The sequence below is a fragment of the Dipodomys merriami genome, unplaced genomic scaffold (assembly GCF_024711535.1).
Source record: "Dipodomys merriami isolate MVZ:Mamm:240054 unplaced genomic scaffold, mDipMer1.0.p SCAF_69, whole genome shotgun sequence".
Lineage (NCBI taxonomy): Eukaryota > Metazoa > Chordata > Mammalia > Rodentia > Heteromyidae > Dipodomys > Dipodomys merriami.
The window spans coordinates 1,733,605-1,756,549 of NW_027206279.1; the positions used below are offsets into that span (position 1 = coordinate 1,733,605).

The 22,945-nt window shown below is 50.5% G+C and overlaps 1 protein-coding gene across 2 annotated transcripts; it reads right to left on the reverse strand.

Moving 5' to 3' along the window:
* Nucleotides 1–272: 272 nt before the first annotated feature.
* Znf770 (zinc finger protein 770) lies at nucleotides 273–10,984 on the reverse strand. 2 transcript variants are annotated; one of them, XM_070005724.1, is made up of 3 exons: nucleotides 10,900–10,984; nucleotides 9,538–9,603; nucleotides 273–4,455 (listed from the first exon to the last, which is right to left on the reverse strand). In XM_070005724.1, exon 3 carries the CDS (start codon nucleotides 4,398–4,400, stop codon nucleotides 2,295–2,297), a length of 2,106 nt encoding a protein of 701 aa, XP_069861825.1. In that variant the 5' UTR covers nucleotides 4,401–4,455; nucleotides 9,538–9,603; nucleotides 10,900–10,984; the 3' UTR covers nucleotides 273–2,294. The 2 variants fall into 2 exon arrangements, with proteins under 2 accessions (XP_069861825.1, XP_069861826.1); XM_070005725.1 differs by lacking the exon at nucleotides 9,538–9,603 and having other exon boundaries at nucleotides 10,900–10,917.
* Between the last annotated feature and the right edge of the window lie 11,961 nt (nucleotides 10,985–22,945).

Here is a 22,945-nt window from a genome sequence, read left to right on the forward strand (position 1 = left end):
CCCCACGGAGGAGGCTGCGGTCGGAGCTCAGGAGTGGAAGCCGCGAGAGCGTGGTCGGCCGGCCCGAGGGCGGAGCGCCAGCGAGCGAGGTCGGCACGCGGGCCCGAGCTCCCGCCCCGACGGGCACGCGCCTGCGCGCGCACACACCTGGGCACGCGCCTGCGCGCGCACACGCACTCACACGCCTAGGCACGCACACACCTGGGCACGCGCCTGCGCGCACACACCTTACCGCAGACAAAACAGACACGCGGCCGTGCGCCAGCCTGGGGTCATCCAAACAAGACGTCCAAGTTATCTTTATTTTATTTTCTTCCAGAAAACCAAAGGAGTTGATCCACAGCACCCACAGCTCCAGCACACAGCGAACTGTCACTTAACATCTGCTTTCTGTCCAACCCTATAAAATGTCCATACGAAGCTTGCAATGATAATAAAGGAAAATAAGCATTTTGTTACAGGTACTTCAAATAGCACTACAGTACATCTCTGACAAAATTTTTACAGTATTCCAACTTTCAATATGAAACAGCTTAAATAGGCACGGGCCAAAGAAAAGCGCATCACTTAGGCAAACAAAGTCCCATAGTCACACAAACAACACTGGGCTGCCCCTGTCCAGCCAGGACCCGAGTAAGACAGGTTCTTGGAATAAAATTATATAAATAGCTTAGGAAAATGCCAAAATCCGTAACTTCTGATACACGAAGCAAATAATTCTTCAGCTTTTATTCTCGGAAAAATATGAACTAGTGATTCTTTGCCCTTATGTAACAGATGTATTCTTGGAGAATTTTGTGCAAAGCAAACACTGTTAACCATGTCTTGCTCATATTGGAGAAACATATCTCAAAGAAACAGGGAAATTAAAACGTGATTTTCCTCTGTTTTAGCTAAATGCCTCTCCTAAAAAACAAAACAAAACAAAAACCCAGGTATTTGTACATCATTTGGGCAATTTAGTCATACTGTCATATTTCTACTCTATAAATGAAACCCAACTTACTTAAAAAACCACTTGTAATAACGCAAGCAGACCAAACCCTTCCTCTTCCCTCCCCCCGCCCCCTTCACAAGACAGTTTTCAGAACATGATGCAAACGTACAATCATCCACTTACTCAAATCTCAATGGAGGGTTTCCTCCAGACTGAAGTATGCTGTTCTCTTCACGTTACAAACACAATGGTAAACTTTTTTATTGCTAGGAAGTCATTCTTGAAGATTTCTTAAAGTATGGCAAACACGAAGTTCGATTGTGTGATTATGAAGAAAGTCTCTTAGGATTAAACGTTTTCCAGATCATGACCATTCTATTAAGAAAAATGATACCTTGGACTCTATAAGCATCTAATTCCTACACTGGGATGATTACCTTATTAATGCAAATAAAAATGCTGTAAGGATCAAATAAACTCTTTAGCATCTTGCGATAACAGGAGGAATGAAACCTAAAACTAGATAATTCATGCCCTTCTCAGTAGGATAGGCTCAGTAGGATAGGCTTAGGTAAGTCAAAATGCTCCCAAGTAAAGCAAAGGCTTACAGAAACGCCATTTTCTAGGCAGGCTTGTCTATGCCATGGCTCCCAACCAGTAAGCAAACAGATGAACTGCAAATTTTCCTCCAAAAAAGTAGAACTGCAAACACATTTTCAAGACAATTATGACACTCAGAAAACACTCCTGGTAAGAATTATGGGAAATGGGTGTGAGCGCAAACTAGCCTCTCTCCTACTTTTACATTCTTTTGGGAAGGCAACAGCAACCCTGACAAAAAAGAAAGAAGAAAAACAAAAAAATCACCTGGTAGATCACTGGTAACACAGCCAGTCCCAAGCCCAGCTTTGAAAAGACCAGTGCAAATAGTTCTCCTCTTCACATGTATCGCTATGACTTTTAAACTTACGGAGAAAAAAGAAGTCTGGCGATAAAACTTGAGCCACAGATGAAAGTTAGGCTCCCGTGTAAGAGAAAGCGCAGTGGCCTGGCGCAGCTCACCTGCAGCACGCGCATCCGCTGGGAGGCGGGTGGCTCGAGGAGTCAGACAAGGCTGAGCAGCTCCAACACCACGGGCTTCCAACAGAGCCAAAGTATGCTTATAGTATGAAAACAAATGCTTAATGACACCAAACCATACCCTTCCCTCTATGATTTCAACTGTGATTCCTAAAACACTATTTTCTCTAGCTACCTTACTCTTACTATGCAGGGCAGATGACTGCCTGTGAAATCAATCTAATGTGGGCCTTCTGAGAGGCCGGCGCGAGTGTGCACGCTGGGCAGGGGTCTCCAGTTACACAACTGGATCTCCGGCAGCTACCTTCTCCTGTGAGCGTTCTTTAAAGTGTGTGAGCTGGTGTCTCTTCCAGTGTGGAGCCTGTCTGAACCTTTTGCCACAAACTGAGCATTCAAATGGCTTCTCCCCCGCGTGGATGAGATAGTGTCTCTCGAGTTTGGAAGGAGAGCGGAAGCTCTTGCAGCACACACTGCACGGGTACAGGAGACCATCGTTTTTCTCAGGGTAGCCTGGGTAGCCACTGAAGTGACCCTGCTCGGCTCCCAGCAGCGCACTGGGGAGGAAAGGCCGCTCACCCCCGCCATAAGCACCTAGAATGAAATCCTCCGTTTCTGGCTTCACTCCCATCTCTGATAACTGATTCGACTGCGAAACCTCGTATTTCTGAAAACCAAAAGCCTGATGTTGAGAAGCATTATAGCTGTCACCACTTGGCGGGATAAAACTGTTCACATTTTCAAAGTCTAGCTGGTAAAATGATCTTCTATAGAGATTCTTTTCAATATGAGTTTCTTGATGTCTTTTTAAGTGAGCAGACTGTCGGAAAGATTTCCCACAAACATTACAGCCAAAAGGCCTCTGTCCGGTATGGATTAAGTAGTGTCTCTGTAGCTTAGAGAGAGAAGGGAAGGCTTTCTCACATTTATCACAGGGGTAGATCTTATGTCCAGTCAGTATGTTCTCACTTGGAACTGGGAAACCACAATGCTGGAACACTTGACAGTTATTGAAGAACCCCTCACCTGATGAACCATAGGTTGGCAGGTCTCTGTTAGTCGCAGTGCTGTCCACAGCTAACCGGCTCTCTGAGGATGTAAGGATATCTTTCAAACTTTTCCCCCTATTCTGACTCTGGAACTGCTTTTGCCAAGAAAATGGCAACGTCGGTGTTTTCTTCTTCTTACTGCCAATTCGCTTATACGATCCCTGCTTTCCAGAACCCAGAGTTCTTCTCTTAGTTTGTTCAGAATTCTGCTGACTAGACTGGCGACAATTTTTCAACAAACTACTTTTAAATGCTTTTCTCTCTGACCGACAGTTACCTATTTTTTTACCCCCCGCACGTTTAAGCTTAGCCAAGATTTTTTTTACAATGATTTTATAGTTGTAAGGTTTTTTGAGCCTGCTCGGGGTTTTGCTGCCACCTCTGGCAGGAAAACACTTGTGTCCTTTGAGAATCTGCTCGGATTCAAAGCATTCTTCACACTCCGAACACTGGAAAGGGACGATATAAATAGAGTGGACGTCAGGTGGGTTATTCACCTCAGATTCACTCACACCACCATTTTCAAAACTTTCCTGATTTATATTTAACATATGGGGCAGGAAGTATGACTCTGAACTCCTCAACTTTGATGCAAGTGCCTGAAAAGTCTTGCTCTTAGTATGGATTTGTTTATGCTTCAGAAGTTTGCTTTGAACCTTAAATCCTTTTTGACAGAAACAACACTGAAAAGGTCTTTCTTCTGAATGGGTGAGCTGGTGGATTTTTAAATGACCTGACTGCCGGAAAGACTTACTGCACAGGAGGCATTTAAAAGGCTTCTGCCCAGTATGAATAAGTGAATGCCTATCGAGTTTTGACTGTGACGGAAATATCTTGCCACAGATGGCGCACGCATGAACGTTCTTCCTTCTTTTCCCAGTGCTGTACGCAGGATCAGATTTGGCGCATGGTGTTAAGGCCCATCTGTCCTCTGGGGGTAAAGTCCCAAACACACCACTCGCTGGCTTTTCCTGTTTGGCCTCCATCAATCTTCGGGCCTGCTTGACATCATTCTGATAGGTCTCACTGTGGCGCTGTTGGTGCTTCATAAATGTCTTCAGATGTTTAAAGTGGCGCTGACAAATGCTACATTTAAAAGGCATATTGTGAGTTAACTGATGCCGCTCCAGGTGAACTAGTTGCCTGAAGGTCTTATGACACACATCACATTCAAATGGCTTTTGACCAGTATGAATGAGATAATGCCTACCTAATTTCGATGGTGTTTCAAAGTGCTTGAAGCAAATATTGCAAATATATGGCTTGCTTCTAGGGAGTTTGCTGGCTGCTACACACTGCTGAATCTTTAGCACTTTTAGACTGTTTTCAGCCATCATATTCTTCAGGAATACACTTGCACGAGCTTCATAGTGTTCTCAATGCCATGCAGGTCTAAAAGTTAAACAAAAAATTGTTACTTTTTGGGGAGTCTGGTCCTGGGGCTTGAACTCTGTCCCTCAGCTTTTCTGCTCAAGGCTGGCACTCTATCACTTGAGCCACAGCTCTACTTCTGGCTTTTCTGGTGGTTAATTGGAGATAAGAGTCTCACGGACTTTCCTGCCCTGGCTGGCTTCAAACTCTGATCCTCAGCCTCCTGAGTAGCTAGAATTACAAACATGAGCCACTGGCATCTGGCAAAAAAAAAAAAAGAAAAGAAAAAAGAAAGACAAAACACCACTGTGTCCTTTGAGAATCTGCTCTGATTCAAAGCATTCTTCACACTCAGAACACTGAGAAGGGATGGTATCAATAGAGTGAACATCAGGTGAGTTATTCGCCTCAGATTCACCCACACCACCATTTCAAAACCTTCCTGCTTTACATTTAATGTAAAAATTATTTCTTCATATGGAAATAATTTAATTTGTTCTTTAGCTGAAGATACTAAGTATAATAAAATTTGGGCTATAACTTGTGGAGGAGATGGGGAAAAACAAGTCGTTTAAGGATACAGGTGGACCTGTTGCAACAATGAGAAGTACAAGTTGTCATGTTGAAAACAAGCTTTACAACGTCGGGGGGGGGGAGGAAGGATGGGGGGGAGGGGGGAGGCTGGGAAGGGATGTGAAGGGTAAACAAAGGAGGAGGCTGCAATGCTTGGTAAGAAATGTACGCATTAGCCCCACGACAGACAAAAAAAAAGAAATGTACGCATTATCCTGCCCATGTAATTGTAACCCCTCTGTACAGTATGTTCACAAATAAAATAAAATTAAAAAAAAATAAAAATAAAATAAAATTTGGGCTTTTCTTTTGCTTACAAGTAAACTAATAATCACTTTAGATGAACTCTTTAGAATCATAAAACTAATTTCACACAGAGATAGGACTCTCTAGAAGAAATACCTAAAGCTGTATAGCTTTAAGCTATTTTCTACTTAAGAAACTACATTAAAATCACACTAGGAATCCCCTAATATTAAATACATCTTTCCTATTTCATTACTAAATTTGTCAATGGTTTTGTCATTAAAAACGTTTAGGGCTGAGAAGGTGGCTCCGTGGTAGAGCGCTTGCCTTGCATGCATAAGGTCCTGGGTTCTATTTCTCATCACCACATAAGCAGAAAAAGCCGGAGGTGGCGCTGTGGCTCAAGTGGTAGAGTACTAGCCTTGAGCTGAAGAACTCAGGGACAGCACCCAGGCCCAGAGTTCAGGCTCCACAACTGACCAAAAAAAAACCAAAAAGAAACATGAATTAAAACATGTGTCTGCACTTAGTTACAGCACATAATGTACATATACTCTTCATCATAATGTTTCCATTTCCTTAAGTTTTTTTTTAAGCAAAATAAATAATTGCTTTCAATTACTTTTTTTTTTTTGGGGGGGGGGGGGAGAGTCTGGCCGGGTGGCCTGAACTCTGGGCCTGGGCGCTGTCCCTCAGCTCTTCAGCTCAAGGCTAGCACTCTACCACTTGAGCCACAATGCCACTTCCAGTCTTTTTTTTTTTCTGCTTATGTGATGCTGAGGAATCGAACCCACGGCCTTATGCATGCAAGGCAAGCGCTCTACCACTGAGCCACCTTCCCAGCCCCTTCAATTACTTTAGATCAACAAGGATGACTGTGAAAAAGATTCCAAGGCATGGTGTTAGTCCTGGACTTGTTACTCTGTTCTTGGTGACAATATGAAGGAAATGAGATTCTTTTAACAGCGGAGCTATCTCCTAAACTGTCTCCATGGCAAACTGTTGTGCAAATCAGGGCAGAAAAATCGTGAAGAATTACGAGCTAAGTATTACTTAACTCAATATTGATCAAACTTAAATTTTTTTTATTTCTAGCTGGACACTGGGGCTCACACCTGTAATCCTAGCTACTCAGGAGGCTGATACTGAGGGTCATGGTTCAAAGCCAATCTAGGCAGGAAAGCTGTGAGACTCTTACTTCCACTAAACTACCAAAAAAAGCTGGAAGTGAGCTGTGGCTCAAATGGTAAAGGGTTACCTTCAGAGATAGCACCCAGGCCCTGAGTTCAAGCACCAGGACTGGCAATAAAATAAAATTTCTATCTCCTTGATTACATTTTTTGGCTTTCTAACTAATATAAACATATTTGTTTATAGTTTTATTTCTTTTTACTGTGTTGTGCATTCCAAATAAATAGTACAGAAAGATGAAGCTGACAAATTGCATTGTTATATACTTATGAATAACTTATTATAAATAATGTTGAGTCCACTATTCAAACATCATTAAAAAATTAATCATTTTGGTCTTAGTTAACATGAGACCAGGTACCATAGCTCATACCTATAATCCTTGCTACTCAAGAGGTTGAGATCTGAGGATCATAATTGGAAGCCAGCCTAGGAAGGAAACTCATTGCCACTAAACTTTTTTTTTTTTTGCCAGCCTTGGGGCTTGAACTCAGGGCCTGGACACTGTCCCTGAGTTTCTTTTGCTCAAGGCTAGCACTCTACCACTTGAGCTACTGCACCACTACCAGCCTTTTCTGTTTATATGGTACTGAGGACTGAAACCCAGGTCTTCATGCATGTTAGGCAAGCACTCTACCACTAGGCCATATTCCCAGCCCCTCCATGAAACTTATTAACCACCAGAAAGCCAGAAGTGGAGCTGTGGCTCAATTGGTAGGGCACTAACCTTGAGCAAAAATATCAGAGACAGGGCTGGGAAGGTGGCTCCGTGGTAGAGCGCTTTCCTTGCACGCATGAGGCCCTGGGTTCGATTCCTCAGCACCACATAAGCAAAAAAGAAAAAAGCCGGAAGTGGCGCTGTGGCTCAAGTGGTAGAGCGCTAGCTTTGAGCTGAAGAGCTGAGGGATGGCGCCCAAGCCCAGAGTTCAGGCCCCATAACCGGACCCAAAAATAAATAAATAAAAATGTCAGAGACAATGAATAGGCCCTGAGTTCAAGAACAGGCCCTGAGGTCAAGATCCAGGGAGCTGGGTGCAGGGGGAGAGGATGACATGGGAGGGAGGGGACTGGGACGGACAGAAGGACGGATGGACTTGAACATGAAGACAGACACGTCATCCATAGCACATGCGAAAGTTCAACAGTTTCACAACTACCTTCTCTCTCTCTCTCTCTCTTTTTTGTTGGTCATAGGGCTTGAACTCTGGGCCTAGGCTCTGTCACTCAGCTCTTCAGCTTAAGGCTAGTGCTCTATCACTCGAGCCACAGCGCCACTTCCGGTTTCCTGGTGGCTAACTGGAGATAAAGAGTCTCATAGATGTTCCTGCACAGGCTGGTTTTGAACCATGATCCTTGGATCTTAGCCTCCTGAGTAGCTAGGATTACAGGGGTGAGCCAGCAGTGCATGGCACTACCTTCTGTTTTATTAAAGAATCTAATTTTCTTCTCTTGCTGTATTACTTTAAGGAGTTAGAGATTAAAAGTATATATAATGCTACACTCTCTCAGCCTAATACTTGTACCTTCTATATGAAAGCAAAAACTACCTGAAACCCAAGAGTGCCTTGGTCAGCAGATCTGGCAAACAAGCCATGTATTTGCTGGTTATGGTCTTCTCCTAGAGGACAGAGTAAACACAGACTGGGACCCAGGCACTGTTCCCATTTTCAGCAACTGGAAATGGAAAAGTCACTACTCATTGTTCAAACTGTGAGGCCAACTCAGTAGTTCTGTTTAATAAAACTGAGTGCAGAGTACCAGCACACACAGCACACAGCAAGGGTAGATGCTGCTTTTGTAGGAAGGGATAAGGTTCCTGACAGCTTTCCATGCATCACATCCTGTGGGACCTCAGCATGGCCAAGTAATCGACCTGGGTGACAAGAGTGCACTCACAGAAGAAGACGAGTATCAAGCAAAGCAATGCCTGCTTTTCTTTCCTTCATCATTTTATTTTAAAATACTTAAGTAACTGTCTAACTAGAGCCAAATGGGGGGAAAACCAATTATACAAATGTAAGAACGCACCGTGTAACAGCAGACACCAGCAACTGCAGCAAAACTCAGTCGCTGCTGCGATGAATCTGCCATTTTTACTACCCTGAGCTAGAGAAGTCATAGTGCACGTCCAAAATCCCAAACATGCTGACACAGAGCAAGAGTCGGAGGATTTAAATTAAGTCGTAAATCCAGTGAACTGCCAAGAACCCAGTAATTTATTTAATTCCTATTGGGCAACTCATTTAATTCCTGTTGAGCAATCAGGTGTCAAGGTGGGCAATCAGGAAAACCAGCCAAACAAACTCAAAGCAACCATCAAGCCTTTACTACTATGACAGGGTCTACAAGGGGCAAAGAGAAGCTTTGGTTCGCTGTGGCCTACTAAGCAGGATTCCAAGGGAGGGCCAAGTGAACACAGTGCATCAGAGGAAGCCTTGTGCAGAGACTGTTAATACCAGACCCTTGCTTCCCGCAGGACTGTGGGCCAGGAGTAAAAGAAAGGAGCTGAGGCCAAGACAGAGAGCTGAGCAGTGAGGCTGCTGGGAAGGTCTCGAGCAGAGTCCTGACAGCGGAGTATCCAGAGGCACCTAGGCCAGCAGGCCTGGCAAAATGAGGGCAGCCCTACTCCACCTCTCTCCAAGTGCAACAATGCCCTGGCCATGCATTTGGTCTCTAGGGAGGGCAGCTCTGCCCTTCGCCCAGGCTGGGCAGGCAAAGCCTACCAACTGCCGAAGGTCTGAACACAGGATGCAGATTGGAACTTCTACTTTCTTATTTGCATACTTCTTCCATTTAATAACCATTTCTGTGGAATGGGGTGGGGGGTTCCACTACACTCACACAGGGCAATGATCTCCCACGGTAACAGGAATTGGCTATCCTGTATACCTCCTGGACAAAAGGTCTACGGTTGATTACTACTATCCCCAACACTTATTTTGTGTCACCTGCCTTTGCATCATGTGCTAGAGCATTTACCAAGAATCCCGCACTGTTGGGACCACGGGTGGCACGCAGTGATCTCAGCTCCTATTTATAATTAAGAGGTCAGGGATTCCCACAGGCCAAGGGCACACCCATCCCTGGACTTACACATGGCGGCACTCACAGCTCTCTCTTACAGATTTTGTGTTCTCCCACTGGTTTTTGTTTTTTGGTCTGTAACAACAAAAACAACAAAAAGCTAAGACTGCAATTGTTACATGAAGTTGAAATAAAAATAAGTGTGCTCAATGGTTCACCTCTGAATTTATGTTGACAAGATAAATTGAGAAGACCTTTGAGCTGGCCTCAATAACGACATTGGCTTCAGATCTTAATACCCTTAAGAAGGCCCGATGCTCAAGCCTGTAATCCTCCTACGTGGGAGACTGAGATCTGAGGATTGCAGCAGTTCAAAGCCAGCCCCAGGCGGGAAAGGCCGAGACTCTTATCTCCAGTTAACCGGAATGGAGCTGGGGCCCAAGTGACAGAGCACCAGCCTTGACTGAAAAATCTCAGGGCCAGCAACCAGGCCCTGGGTTCAAGCATGGGAGCTGCAGAGAACCTGCCACACAGCCAGGTGCGTGCGCATGGAAAGCTGGGGAGCAGGTAAATCATCCAGGGTGGCCTTTGCCCCCTCCCCCGCCCCGGCCTTTGACCCCTATCTCCCTCCCGGCGTGACCTCACCAAACCAGCGCCCCGGCGGAAGGCTGGGCTGGGCGTCGGAGGAGCACGAGCTCGGGTCGCAGGGAGGCCCGGAGAGCCCACACCTGGAGGCCCGGCCAGGAAGGAGACAGGGGGACCCCGATTCCGAGAGGCCCCAGAACCCCAATTCTGAGGGAACTCCGATTCCGACGGGACCCCGGTTCTGAAGGGACCCTGGTTCTAAGGGGATCCCGATCCTGAGAGACCTGATTCTGAGGGGACCCCGATTCCGAGGGGACCCCGATTCTGAGGGACCCCGATTCTGAGGGACCCCGATTCTGAGGGGACCCCGATTCTGAGGGGACCTCGGTTCTGATTAGACCCCGATTCTGAGGGGACCCCGATTCTGAGAGACCCCGATTCTGAGGGGACCCCGGTTCTAAGGGGACCTCGGTTCCAAGGGGACCCCGATTCTGAGGTGACCCCGATTCTGAGGAGACCCCGATTCTGAGGAGACCCCGATTCTGAGGGGACCCCGGTTCCTAGGGGACCCCGATTCTGGAGACCCCGATTCTGAGGGACCCCGGTTCCGAGGGGACCCCGGTTCTGAGGAGACCCCGGTTCCGAGGGGCCCTGGTTCCGAGGGGCCCCGGATTCGAGGGGCCCGGCCGCGCGGTGGTGGGGCGTCTCCCAGCCCCCTCCGCCGGGCCCGGAGGCCCCGCGCGCCCGCCGGGGCGGCGGGAGGGAGGAGCGGAGCTGGCCGCGGCCCGCCCGGCCCGGCCCTCCCCCGGCGCCCGCACCTGCCCCGGCCCCGCTCCCCGCACGCACCTGCGGCCGGCGGGCGGCCGGAGACCCCGCAGCAAGGCCCGGGCGCCGCGGGCAGCGAGCGCGTCCGCAGGGCGACGGCGTCGGGCGGAGCGCGCAGGCGCGGCGCGTGGGGGCGCCCGGGACGAGGTCCGGGTGGAAACCGGCTCCCCGGAACTCAGGGCCGCGCGCGCCCTGGGACCGGAAGTCGCGCGCGCCCCGCCCCCAGCGGTCGCCATGGTTACCGGGCACGCCGCCGCCGCGCGCCCGGGTCGCGTTCGGACGCACGCACGGGCCCGCGCTCGAGCCCCGCCGCCGCCCGTCGCCCCGCTGGCCTCTGGGAGCCGTGAGGTTACCGGGCCGCGCGGACGGGGCTGAGCGCGAGTGAGCGTGTGTGAGTGTGAGTGTGAGTGTGAGCGGCGGTCCGGGCCTGACCCCCGTGGGGGCCCCTGGGTGGGGACGGCCGGAGCCCCGCCCACCTTCCCAGGCGGGATCTGAACTCGCGGCCCTAAGGCCGAGGCCGCGCTCACACTCGGATCGGCCCGCCGGGCCCGGGGACTGCACACCGAGCACCTTGCGGGGTCACGTGTGTGTGTGTGTGGCCTTTGACCTTTCCTGCTCCTCTGACTCTGACCCTAGACGGGGACTCCTTGTAGCCAACAGGGCGCCCCTTTGGGTCGGGCTTGGCTCACTCAGTACTCCACTTGGGGGAGGGAGGGAGGGAGGGGGGAGGGAGGGAGGGAAGGAGGGGGGAGGGGGGAGAGAGGGAGGGAGGGGGGAGAGGGGAGGGAAGGAGGGTGGGGAGGGGGGAGAGAGGAGGGAGGGGGAGGGGGGAGAGGGGAGGGAGGGAAGGAGGGAGGGAGGGGGAGAGGGGAGGGAGGGAAGGAGGGAGGAGGGAGGGAGGGAAGGAGGGAGGAGGGAGGGGGGACCACCAAGATAAGGGGTGACTGTGCAGCATCTTGTCACCCAGCTCTCATTCAGCAGGGAGAGGTGTGGGGCCCAGGGTGGGGGGCAGCCAGGGTCCTGGTTCAAGGCAGACTAGAAGGACCGGCCTGGCCTGTGTTGGCGTTGGAGACCTGGTGTCCTCGGGGGTTTCCTGCCAAAATGGGCACACGAGTAATCACTCATTTTTCAAACTGCATCATGAGCAGATGCTAGGTGTTTACTTCTAAGGGTACAAAGATCTCCCAACAGATGCAGCCCTTTCGTTCTCAGTGGTTTCTTGCAGCACTGACGTACACCTTCCTGCACCAGTTCGGGGGTGAGCTGGAGAGGGGCGCATGGAGGAGGCCCAATGTTAGAGCACAGCGCAGCCATGTGTCCCTCTCTGCCACTGGCCTCCTCGCCGCGGACCCCCTTCCCAAGGGCTGCTGGGAATTTCTGTAGCTCCGTTGGTGAGGACACCTCTGGATTTCTGGGTCACCCAGCCCACCGCAAATTCAGAGGCTCCGGTGGGAGGAGTGGCCCAGTGGTGGAAAGCTTGCCCAGCACGGTTCCCTGGGTTCCATTCCCAGAGCCACACCCACCCCCCCCCCACCCCCAGAAAAAAAGGAAAGCAAAGAAAACCGAATAGCAAGCACTGAAGTCCCATAGTTAACTAGGAAGGAGGAGGGAGCACTCGGCTAATGCTCAGCCCTGGAATCGACCTCCCCAAGCCCACGGGGCAGCCCTGCACCAACCCTGCACGCAGCAGCCACAGAGGGATGGGACCGAGCGAGGGGCCCTGGGTGGGATTTCTTGAGACTTTTTTTTTCCACTGACAATACTTCACTTTCTCCTTTTATGCTTGTGGTGATTTTCTTTCATCTCAGTTTGTGAAGGATGGTGGTGGAATTCTCGCAGGCCCATCCAGACCGGGCAGGCTCTCCCTGCCCACAAGATGGACAGCCAGGGATTTGTTCCTTTCTGCTAGGTTAGCAAATCCATGGCATGGACTTGTTCATCTTGCTCTGTAATGATCTTTTGCATTTGTCTGTGTTGTAATGTGTTTTAAATCTCGAGTTTTCTTGAGTTTCTCTCTGGTTTTCTTAGTTGATCTAGCTTAAAGTATCAATTTTGTTTACATTTTTTATTTTATTTTGTATTTTGCCGGTCCTGGGGCTTGAACTCTGGGCCTGGGCGCTGTCCCTCAGCTCTTCAGCTCAGGGTAAGCGCTCTACCACCTGAGCCACAGTGCCACTCCTATCTTTTTATTGGAGATCTCACAGACTTTCCTGCCCAGGCTGGCTTTGAACCCAAGTCCTCAGATCTCAAACTCCTGAGTAGCTGGGATGACAGGTGTGAGCCACCAGTGCCTGGCTTGTTTATCCTTTTTGAAAAAAAAGGAAAAGAAAAGCCAACTATTTGTTCTGTGGATGTTTTTGTACTTATAAAACCAGAGTGTTTAGATCCTAGGTGCATGAAGTTCCACAGATCAGGTCTGGCACCTGCTTTGATACTGAAGATACAGACATCGGGAAAAGCGGAGAGCAGAGATTTATGATGTGGTAGCTATGGGAAGACAGCATTTGGTACAGCATCCGCTGCCTTCCCAGGTACAGGGGAACTCTGTGCCCAAATAGGAAGGGAGCGAGGGTCAGCGAGTGAGAAGCAGGGCAGTGACCAGCTCAGGCCACAGCCTGTGCCTGGCTGGCCCTTGCGTCAGTGGCAGGGCTGGTGAGGCCGGAGGGTGGCTTGTCCCGAGGAAGCACGGCTGTTCCTGAGGGCTCCTTCCAGGGGCCCCCACAAAGAGCTGGTTCATCTGTGGCAAGTCCTGTTCCTCCCACATTCCAAGGTCACTGCAAAGTCACTGCGGATGGAATGGCTCAGAGCAAAGACACACAGCATGGGGAAGGGGTGCTCGCTTTTTCTCCTGCTCTTGGTGAGTTCACGGTGCTCAGCAAGTAGTCCATGCTTCTGAGGGAGGAAAAACGCTGTTCATAAGCACCTCACATGTTTTTAGGCTCATTCCGTTTTGGGTTTTCTGCTATGAGCTTTTCATTTCTTCCATTGTACTGATTTGGGGTTCATTTTGGTTTTGTTTCCTTAATGGGCAATGGTGTGCTGCTTTTTTTTTTTTTTTTTTTTTTTTTTTTTTTGCCAGTCCTGGGGCTTGAACTCAGGGCCTGGGCACTGTCCTTCAGGTTTGGGGTTTGTTTTTGTTTTTGTTTTTGTTTTTGCTCAAGGCTAGCACTCTACCACTTGCAGCTTTTTCTGTGTATGTGGTACTGAGGAATGGAACCCAGGGCTTCATGCATGCTGGGCAAGCGCTCTACCACTAAGCCACCTTCCATTTTTGTTTGTTTGTTGTTTTTTTTTTTTTTTTTTGGGTCCGGTCGTGGGGCCTGAACTCTGGGCCTGGGCGCTGTCCCTCAGCTCTTCAGCTCAAGGCTAGCGCTCTACCACTTGAGCCACAGCGCCACTTCCGGCTTTTTTCTTTTTGCTTATGTGGTGCTGAGGAATCGAACCCAGGGCCTCAGGCATGCAAGGCAAGCGTTCTACCACTGAGCCACCTTCCCAGCCCCATTTTTGTTTGTTTTAAGGAAAAACTTAATTCCTTTTTTAAGTTCTTAGTCGATTGTCTGTTGGAGAGGACACTGTTGCTTAGCTTCACGGATTTCCTGTTTGCCCGTGTGTGGGGGCTGCCCGTCCCTTCAGGAGGTGTGTGCCATCCAACCCATCCCCTCGGGACCTGGCTTTGCAACCAGGCCGTCAGGGGTCCTGCTCAAGGGTTTTGTTCCAGAACCCAGAGATGTTGCATTGTGCACTGTTGCCCAAAGTGAGGACCCTGTTTCTCCTGTGATCGGGGCTTTGGGCAATGTCAATTACTGTTGGGTGGTGGTGACAGAGAACCCGACACACAGAAGGAAAGGAGCAGTGACTCCGGCCGGCTCTGGTTTTTGAGGCGCCAGCCATGAGGGTGGGGAGGGCAGAAGGCCCAGAGCTGTTCACATCCGGGCACCCACTCGCCCTCCCGGGTGACCTACTTCCTACAACCGGGCCCGCCCCAGGCCTCGCCGTGAGTCACCAGGGTGAATCCGCCATTAAGTCAGACTCCTCAGTCTAATTGTCTCAAACAAGCATCCAGACACACCCAGCGTCCTGTGTCACTCATCGCCCGGCCATTCCTTAAGTTGGAGATCAAAATTACCCATGAGAGGCGAGCAGAAAGACGAAGTCTGGTGGCTAACCCCACTCCCTACTGCTGGCTCTGAACAGCTGGATAGCGCCTCTCCTCCACTGCTGAGTTCTCTGGCTGCCGACCTACCCTTGAATAACTTCTTTAAGAATAAAGAGTAGGACCAGAAATGTGGCTCAGTGGTAGATGCTTGCCTAGCATGCATGAGGCCCTGAGTTCGATTCCTCAGCACCACATACACAGAAAAAGCTGGAAGTGGCGCTGTGGCTGAAGTGGTATAGTGCTAGCCTTGAGCTCAGAGACAGTGCCCAGGCCCTGAGTTCAAGCCTCAAGAACAACAAAGCACACGCACACACACACACACACACACACACACACACACACCGAGGCACAGATGACCCCCCTCTGTCTACGAAGATCACGGGGTGGCCTAGGATGTTTCCCAGTCCCCCACCTACGTACGCATTCACAGAAGGCTGTGTTCCACACTCAGGTGAGTCAGCCACAGACGGGGGCTGGGATGATAGACCCGGGTCCACACGCCACGCGGCAGAGGCATGCGCGGGAGCTCCTTGAGCGCCTCCTGACCTGAAGGCTGCGTCTTGCCACCCAGAGAGGCCCCAGTCAGCCTCCACACACTGTGTTCTTTTCCTGTTAAACTTCAATACCCCATTCACTACACTTCCTGTCTGCTCGGAAGTCCTTTCTGGTAAGACAAGGCTCACAGCAGCTTCTCTGACCCTTAGTATTTACATAACTACGTAAAATACAATTAGGTATATTCTAAGTAAACATATACATTTATATTGTATATTTAAGATCTTTTATAGTTAAAGATGTGCTTCCATTTGTGCATAAAATATATGACAATGTGATATATGATATATGATAGTCTATAGTTGCTGTATAGTTTTACACATGTGTACATCTATCTTCTGTCCCCACCCTGAATGATTCCGAGTGTCCCATCGAGCCAGTGAAGGAGAACAAGAGGAAAGTGAGCTGGGTGCTGGCGGCTCACCCCTGTAATCCCAACTACTCAGGGCTGAGAGCTGAGAATCGCAATTCCACGTCAGCCCAGGCTGATGAAACTCTCACCAAATGATCAGCCAAATGCCAGGAGTGGCGCCATGGTTCAAGTGGTAGAAGACTACCAGCCCAGCGAGGTTCAGGTGGTAGACTGCCAGCCTAGCGAGCAGAAGACCCTGCTTCCAGTGCTGGCAGAAAATGGCAGTGTTATCTGCCTGGGTCCGGTTCTTTTGGCATTTATTGAACATAAGATAATGCCCCTCTGCAGTCATCCTGCCGAAGGCCAGTGTGGGTTACCACTCCAGGAGCTTTGCAGAAGAGATCAGCACTATCCACCTGGACTGGTTATCACAAGCAGACGGCGTTAATCACAAAGGCTCGGTATCCCATAATTAACGCCTTTTCCTAAGGACAGCAAAACGAGTAGATATTCATCTTGGAGCAAGCAAGGATCTAATTAAAATATTTTTTTCTTATTCGGGTCAGATGTAATGCAGTCTTTATACACACCAAAAAACCTCCCACCCCGCCTCATAGATTGCATTGCTTTCCTTAAACTTCTACAAGAAACATGGATCTTTATTAATATCTTATGAAAAGCATTGCTCCGTCCCCCAGGGAAGCAACAATTGTTTCCCACTTTCCTGACAGCGGCTTACATTTCATACATCCTCATTTAAAAGGAACTTAGGTCATTAAACAACAAGATTCTTTCAGAATTACTAAAAGCTGCCTTCTGAGAGGCTGAAAAAATGTGTTTAATGTGGTCTCAGATAAGGTGACTGGAACGTCCTCCAAGTCGGTGCCGACGGCCCTGCCCACCGCCTGCCGGCGCGCCCTGGCTTCGGTCCCACACACGGCCCCTGCCCCCAGCCCAGCTCATCCCGCCTCAGGAAGGGAATTCCTACCCCTGCCCGGGAGCCAATGCCTCCCCGGCCCAGCGCACCAAAACACTGGTCACAAAACCTCAGCCAGGTTTTGCGTGTGAATCTCTGCTGCTGGCATGCAGCAGCTGGCCTCGAGCACACAGGCGGTATCACGTGTGTGTATCTGTACGTGTGTATGTCTGTGGCACACACGCAGGTGAACTCCTCCCCAGGGTCCCACGGCCGTGGGCCCGGCCGCGGGGGCAGCTGCCCGCGTTACCTCCCTCCACCCCATTTCCCCATGAGTGGTCTTTTCATTTCTTTGCTTTTTCATGGCTCTGCAGTCTTCTCTGCTGCTAAGATTGTGACCACCCCGAGGCCTGAGTTCATGAGGAGCCTTGGAGACCGCGCGCAGGCCCAGTGCTCTCCGTCTACAGCTAGAACCCAGGTCCCCAGGAGGATGATCGGCTGGTTCAGTGTCACCCAGATTGGAGATGGAGTAGAGTTTTCCCAACAGAATTCACTCCTAAAACTGTTTTGTGTTGTTTTTTGTTTTGGTTGGTCGTGGGCCTGAACTCGGGGCCTGGGCGCTGTCCCTGAGCTCAAGGGAGCGCTCTACCCTGGAGCCCCCTCCCCAGCCTGACTCCTGACATGGCTTTAGGGGCACGTCTCCTCATCCGGGCCTTTCCAGAGCGCACAGCACAGCGGGGCTGGAGAGCCAGCGCCCCGCCACCTCTCAGACCACTGTGCACCCCCACATCCCCACATCCCCACGCCAGGCCCGGGGCTCCAGCCCGAGGCTGAGGACTGGCCGCCATGTCCATCCAGTGAGTTTTTCTGGGATGATGACGGCGGAGCGTGGTGAACATGGAGTGCGGGGCCGGGGTGACCCGTGACTTCCAAGCCCGGGTCAGCGCCGAGAGAGGAAATGGGCAGCCAGGAAAACACAAGCCAAGCACTGACAGAGGACGACCAGATTTAGCCAATCCACAGACTTGAGACATAGAACAAAAGCATTATCCATGGTCTGAGATTCAAATTTAATGCGAGGCCTTGTGTTTGGCAACCCTTGCTAAAGGCTACCTCCTTTCTTTCCCCATGGTTCTGTTCTAGTTATTCCATTGCAAATTAAATGTCTGTAGGAAAAAAAAGTCTGTTCTAAAGAAATATTCATTCTTAAATGAGTACTATTGCTTTGTGTTTGCAAGTTACATTACATTTCAAAATAGACATTCTTTTTCACTCATCTGTTCATATGGAATATTGGGGCTTAACTTACCTTGGTGATTCCTCATTTGAGCTTTAGATCTATCTGTGTGTGTGTATGTGTGTGTGTGTGTGTGTGTGTGTGTGTGTGTGGTAACTGGGTTTGAACCTGGGGCCTTGTGTTTGCTTAGCTTGTTCACTCCTGGCTAGGGCTTGAACCATGCCTCCAGCCCAGGTTTTGTTAGTTTGGAGGAGGGTTCTCAAGGACTTTATGCTAGGAATTGGCCTCAAACCTCAATCCTCTAGATCTCATCCTCCTTTAAAGAAATACATTTCCCAACGTCTTAACTCCGTTCTCGACCTCTCTTGAGGCTGGTTCATCAGCGGGTATTTGGGTTGTTCCCCATCTCTGCTACTGCAAATCACGGTACGATGAATAGCACTGCACGTGTATTTCTTTTGTTTTTGTATTCCCGAGAATGTACATTTGGGATAGACTCAGAGATAAGATACTGCGGAGGCGTGGTGTAAACGAGCGTGTGTTTTGGTTCAGATTGCCAAGTTCCCCTCCACTGGGGTTGTCGTATTTTGTGTTTCAATCAACAGTGCGCGCGGCTCCTCCCATAGTGTCTCCAGAACGTGTTGTCAAACATTTGGATGTTTGCCAGCAGCAAAGTGAGAAGAACTGGCGTTCCATTGTAGTTTTAATTGGCGTTTGTTTCGTAGCGAGTGAAATTAAACATCCTTTAAACGGTTGGAAGCAATTTGCGTTTTATTTCCTGTAAAATGTCTGCTCATATTGCCGGTCCCTTTTTCTTTCTTTCTTTTTTTTTTTTTAACATAATAGTTGGTCTATGTATTTGCAAAAATCTGCGCAGAAGCTGTGTTTGAATTTCAACCCTGTGAGAGGAGAGAGGTGTGAAAGTTTGACCCCTCGGATGAAAGTTGTAAATCTCCTGTGGTCCTTTGGCCCATTTGTGTTGTACATTTTGGCCTTGTCCCAGTTTAAAAACATGTTACTTAATTGTTTTTATTTAAAACATTCAATTTACCAATCTTTTCTTCTTGTGGTTTCAAAGGAAATGAACACGGAGGGGGGGTGGGGGGTCCCCACCAGGGAGGAACTGGAGGGAGGGAGAGAAAAATGTGGAAGTACACTGAATGCACATACAAAAAGGTGGTCACAAAACCCATGTTAACAACCTGCAAGGAAGTTAGCACAGGTAGGGGCTAGGGGAAGACAAGCGTAAGAAAGCGGGAAGGGCCGAGCGCAAGCAGCTGAGTTACCCACGTGTGTGTGTGGAAACCCCTCAGCTTGACCAACACATGCATGCCAGTGACGGGCTTTTTAAGTGAATGACAGGAAAGTGACCGGGCTCTGAGGGCAATGGTAGAGGGAGGGGGAGGAGGGAGGGAGGGGGGCTGACAGGGCCACCGGGAGGGTGGGGTCTGCGGAGTCTTCATCCCTCAAATCCTGGGGCTTGAACTCTGGACCTGTTTGTTGGATGTCCCTGAGTGTTTTAGTTCAAGGCTGGCACTCCACCACGTGAGCCAGGGCTCCACTTCTGGACTTTGTCTGGTTGTTAATCGGAGATAGTCTTATGACGTTCCTGCCCCAGCTGGCTTCAAACTGTGATCCTCAGATCTCAGCCTTCTGAGAAGCTAGGGTGGCAGCTATGAGTGCTGGCGCCGGCCCTCTAATCTTTCTTCAGCTTTCTGGTCTGACAGTGGCTCCTTCTTTGTTTTCTGGTTCAGGGGGATCCAGAAGTATGACTTTCTGAACGAAACTGGGAAGAAACGGAGGTTGCCCTCAACTCAGTCTGCCATTTTGAAACAGGTCCTTCTTGCTGCCGTGTTTTGAAATTCTCTCAGCCATGTCACTGTCGGTGTGCTGGCGAGCATCACGTTCACTGCTGCCCAAAGTCCCGGTCCAGTTCCCCTCATCCGGCGTAAGGGTGCTTAAGTCGGGAACTCTCTGACACTGCTGTGTTGAATAGGAGAATCAACAGGTAACGGCATATCCATACAACTTCCCATGGTCATTTAGGCTGCCTGAGGGCTGCAATAACTTGCTTTGCTTCCTTTGAAAGTGAATATACAAAAGCTAAGCATCAGCGCTTTGCTTTATCAGCATCCCTCTCTGCTGCTGAGAAATGAACGGCTCTGGAGAAGGAAGGGACCACTGGCTTCATCGCCGGAACCAGAGAAGCTACTCTGGGAAACGGCGTGGGCTTCCCATCTTCCATTCCAGCTAGCTTTTCCTTAAAAGGAAGACAAGGTTTTGCACCTGAACAGGTGCAAGGGAGATTCCAACCGTGGGCTCACTCACTGGCTTAGCATGTCCCCTCCAGAATAGTGCCACGTGCCAATGGAAGCATTTCTTCTGAACTTGAGGAGCCGGCCTGTGTCCCAGTCGCCCCCCCCCTCGTCCCCCCCGTTGGGGACTGTGCTAAGCTGTCCCTAGTGAAGTCCTGACTTGCTGACTGCGCCTGCGTCTGTTCAACTCTGTGTTTCCAGGGAGGGCTTAATCAGGGTTTGAGAAAACGTGGCATTGGGTCCAGTTTCAAATTAGGAAGACTCTCTGGCTCAGCTCCTTTCATCTCTCCACGGCCCTCTGAGCCTTTGTGGGATAATTAGTTGTGAACAATATCCATTATACCTAAGTGGACGAATTTAATTACTACAGAAGACCCATTGACTTTTTTAATTATCATCGACTGTTCAGCGGTTGTCTCAGTGTAAAGACGTGTACGTTCGGAATCTTTCACTGGTTTGTTGAGAAGCCGTTTCCCCTGCCCCTGCCCCACCATGATGAGTGCTGCAGTCCTCGCCGCCGCTCCCGGGGCGGAGGCTGGATGGTGGGGGTGGCATCAGCCCCTGCGCGAGGTTCCTAAACGCAGAGTGCGAGGTTCAGTCCTACCACCATCTCTCAGGGAAGCTGGCTCAGGCCTCAGCGGGGACGGAATGCAGAACTGGCTTCGGCCCCATGAGCCCGTCTCCGCAGTGTCTGGGAGCCTCACCGAGAAACCCCGGACACGCCACCGGGGCCGAGAGTATGGGAGGCACGGGCTTCCATGCAAACCCTTCGCTGTGTCCAAAGCCCTGCTATTGCTGGACGTTTTCATCTTTTAAGTCCCTGCGCGATAGATCCTTTTATATCCGCACCTGTTTGTAGCCACGGCTCCCTGCCCGAAATAGAGCATTTAAATGATGATCCTCTGGGGATCTATTGCATATGCTCTTGTCGGCTACCTGCTTTGTTAATATTTACACAGGAAAACAGGACATCTGATCAGAGTGCTGGTTGAGACTGCGGCTCAGCGTGCTGTGCAGGACTGTCTGACGGGTGTTTTATTTTCCGGGTGCTGTGGATGGAGCTTCGGAGGCACAAGCCCAGCCCTGCGCTGCCTGTGGAACCGAGGTTATCGGGACACCCCGCCAGTGACCGCGCAAACATGCGTCTCAGTGGAGAACTGACTCAGAGCCCCCGGGAGGGCCAGGCCTGTGCCCTGCCCTGGACAGAGGCGCGCTGTGCCTTGTGTTGCTTTCTCTGAGCTAGGCTCGGCCCAGCCGGACGCGGCGTGGGGATCCCGGCCGCGCTCACTCACGCTGGTGCTGGGCGTTGCGCAATGGCAAACACCCAGGTGCTGTTCCTTCTCGGACGGCGCCAAGCATGCGTCTGTGCCGAGGAACGCGCCGGCCTGGGTGTGGGCTGAGGAGCCTCCCGGATGCTCCACAACCACCAGGCAATCCCAGGGCCGGGGGTACCACGCGCTATTTGTGATGAGCTTTGATTCTCTCCACTGCCAGCCTCAGCTGTCTGAAGGATACCCAGGCCCTCCGCATGGTCCGCAGGTCCCCGCTGCTCTCTCTGCACGCTGGCACCGGTGCAGACACACCGGAAACATTTCCCACACCGTTCCTGCAGGAGGGCATTGGGACGCAGGTTGTGTTTGACAACGCGGCGCTGGGAATGAAGGCTCATTTTATTTGCATTGCATTGTTAACCACTTGTGAGTAGCACGTCCCAAGTGCGTCACATCACTCGCAGCTAGTTAATGGCTCCACGGGGGGATGTGAGATACATTGTTCCTATTTCAATTACTCTTTGCACCTCTGGAACTAAGGTCACGCTAGCATTTTTATTATGAACGAGTCCGCGTGGAGCAGTTTTTAGCTGAGCTACGCAAGTTGGTTTCAAACTCACATTGTGGCGATAAACGTGGGTGTCTGAGGGACCCACACTGAGCACACGCGATTCCACGCGGCTCTCCTGCTTTCTGAAAAAACCTCCTCCCAGTCTGTGTTCTCCACGGATGGCGCGGGGGTGGGAAGTCTTCCACTTCCTGGCTCCTTGGCGGACACCGGATGCCACATCACGTGAGGACACAGACACCATCGTCACGCGAGGACACGGACACCACTGTCACGTGACACACCACCGCCACGCGAGGACACAGACACCATCGTCACGCGAGGACACAGACACCACCGTCACGTGACACAGACACCACCGCCACGCGAGGACACGGACACCATCGTCACGTGAGGACACAGACACCACTGTCACACGAGGACACAGACACCACTGTCATGTGACACAGACACCACCGTCACGCAAGGACACGGACACCACCGTCATGCGAGGACATAGACACCACCGTCACGCGACACAGACACCACTGCCACGCGAGGACACGGACACCACCATCACGCGAGGACACAGACACCATTGTCATGTGAGGACATGGACACCACTGTCATGTGACACAGACACCACCGCCATGCGAGGACACGGACACCACTGTCACGCGAGGACGCGGACACCACCGTCACGTGAGGACATGGACAC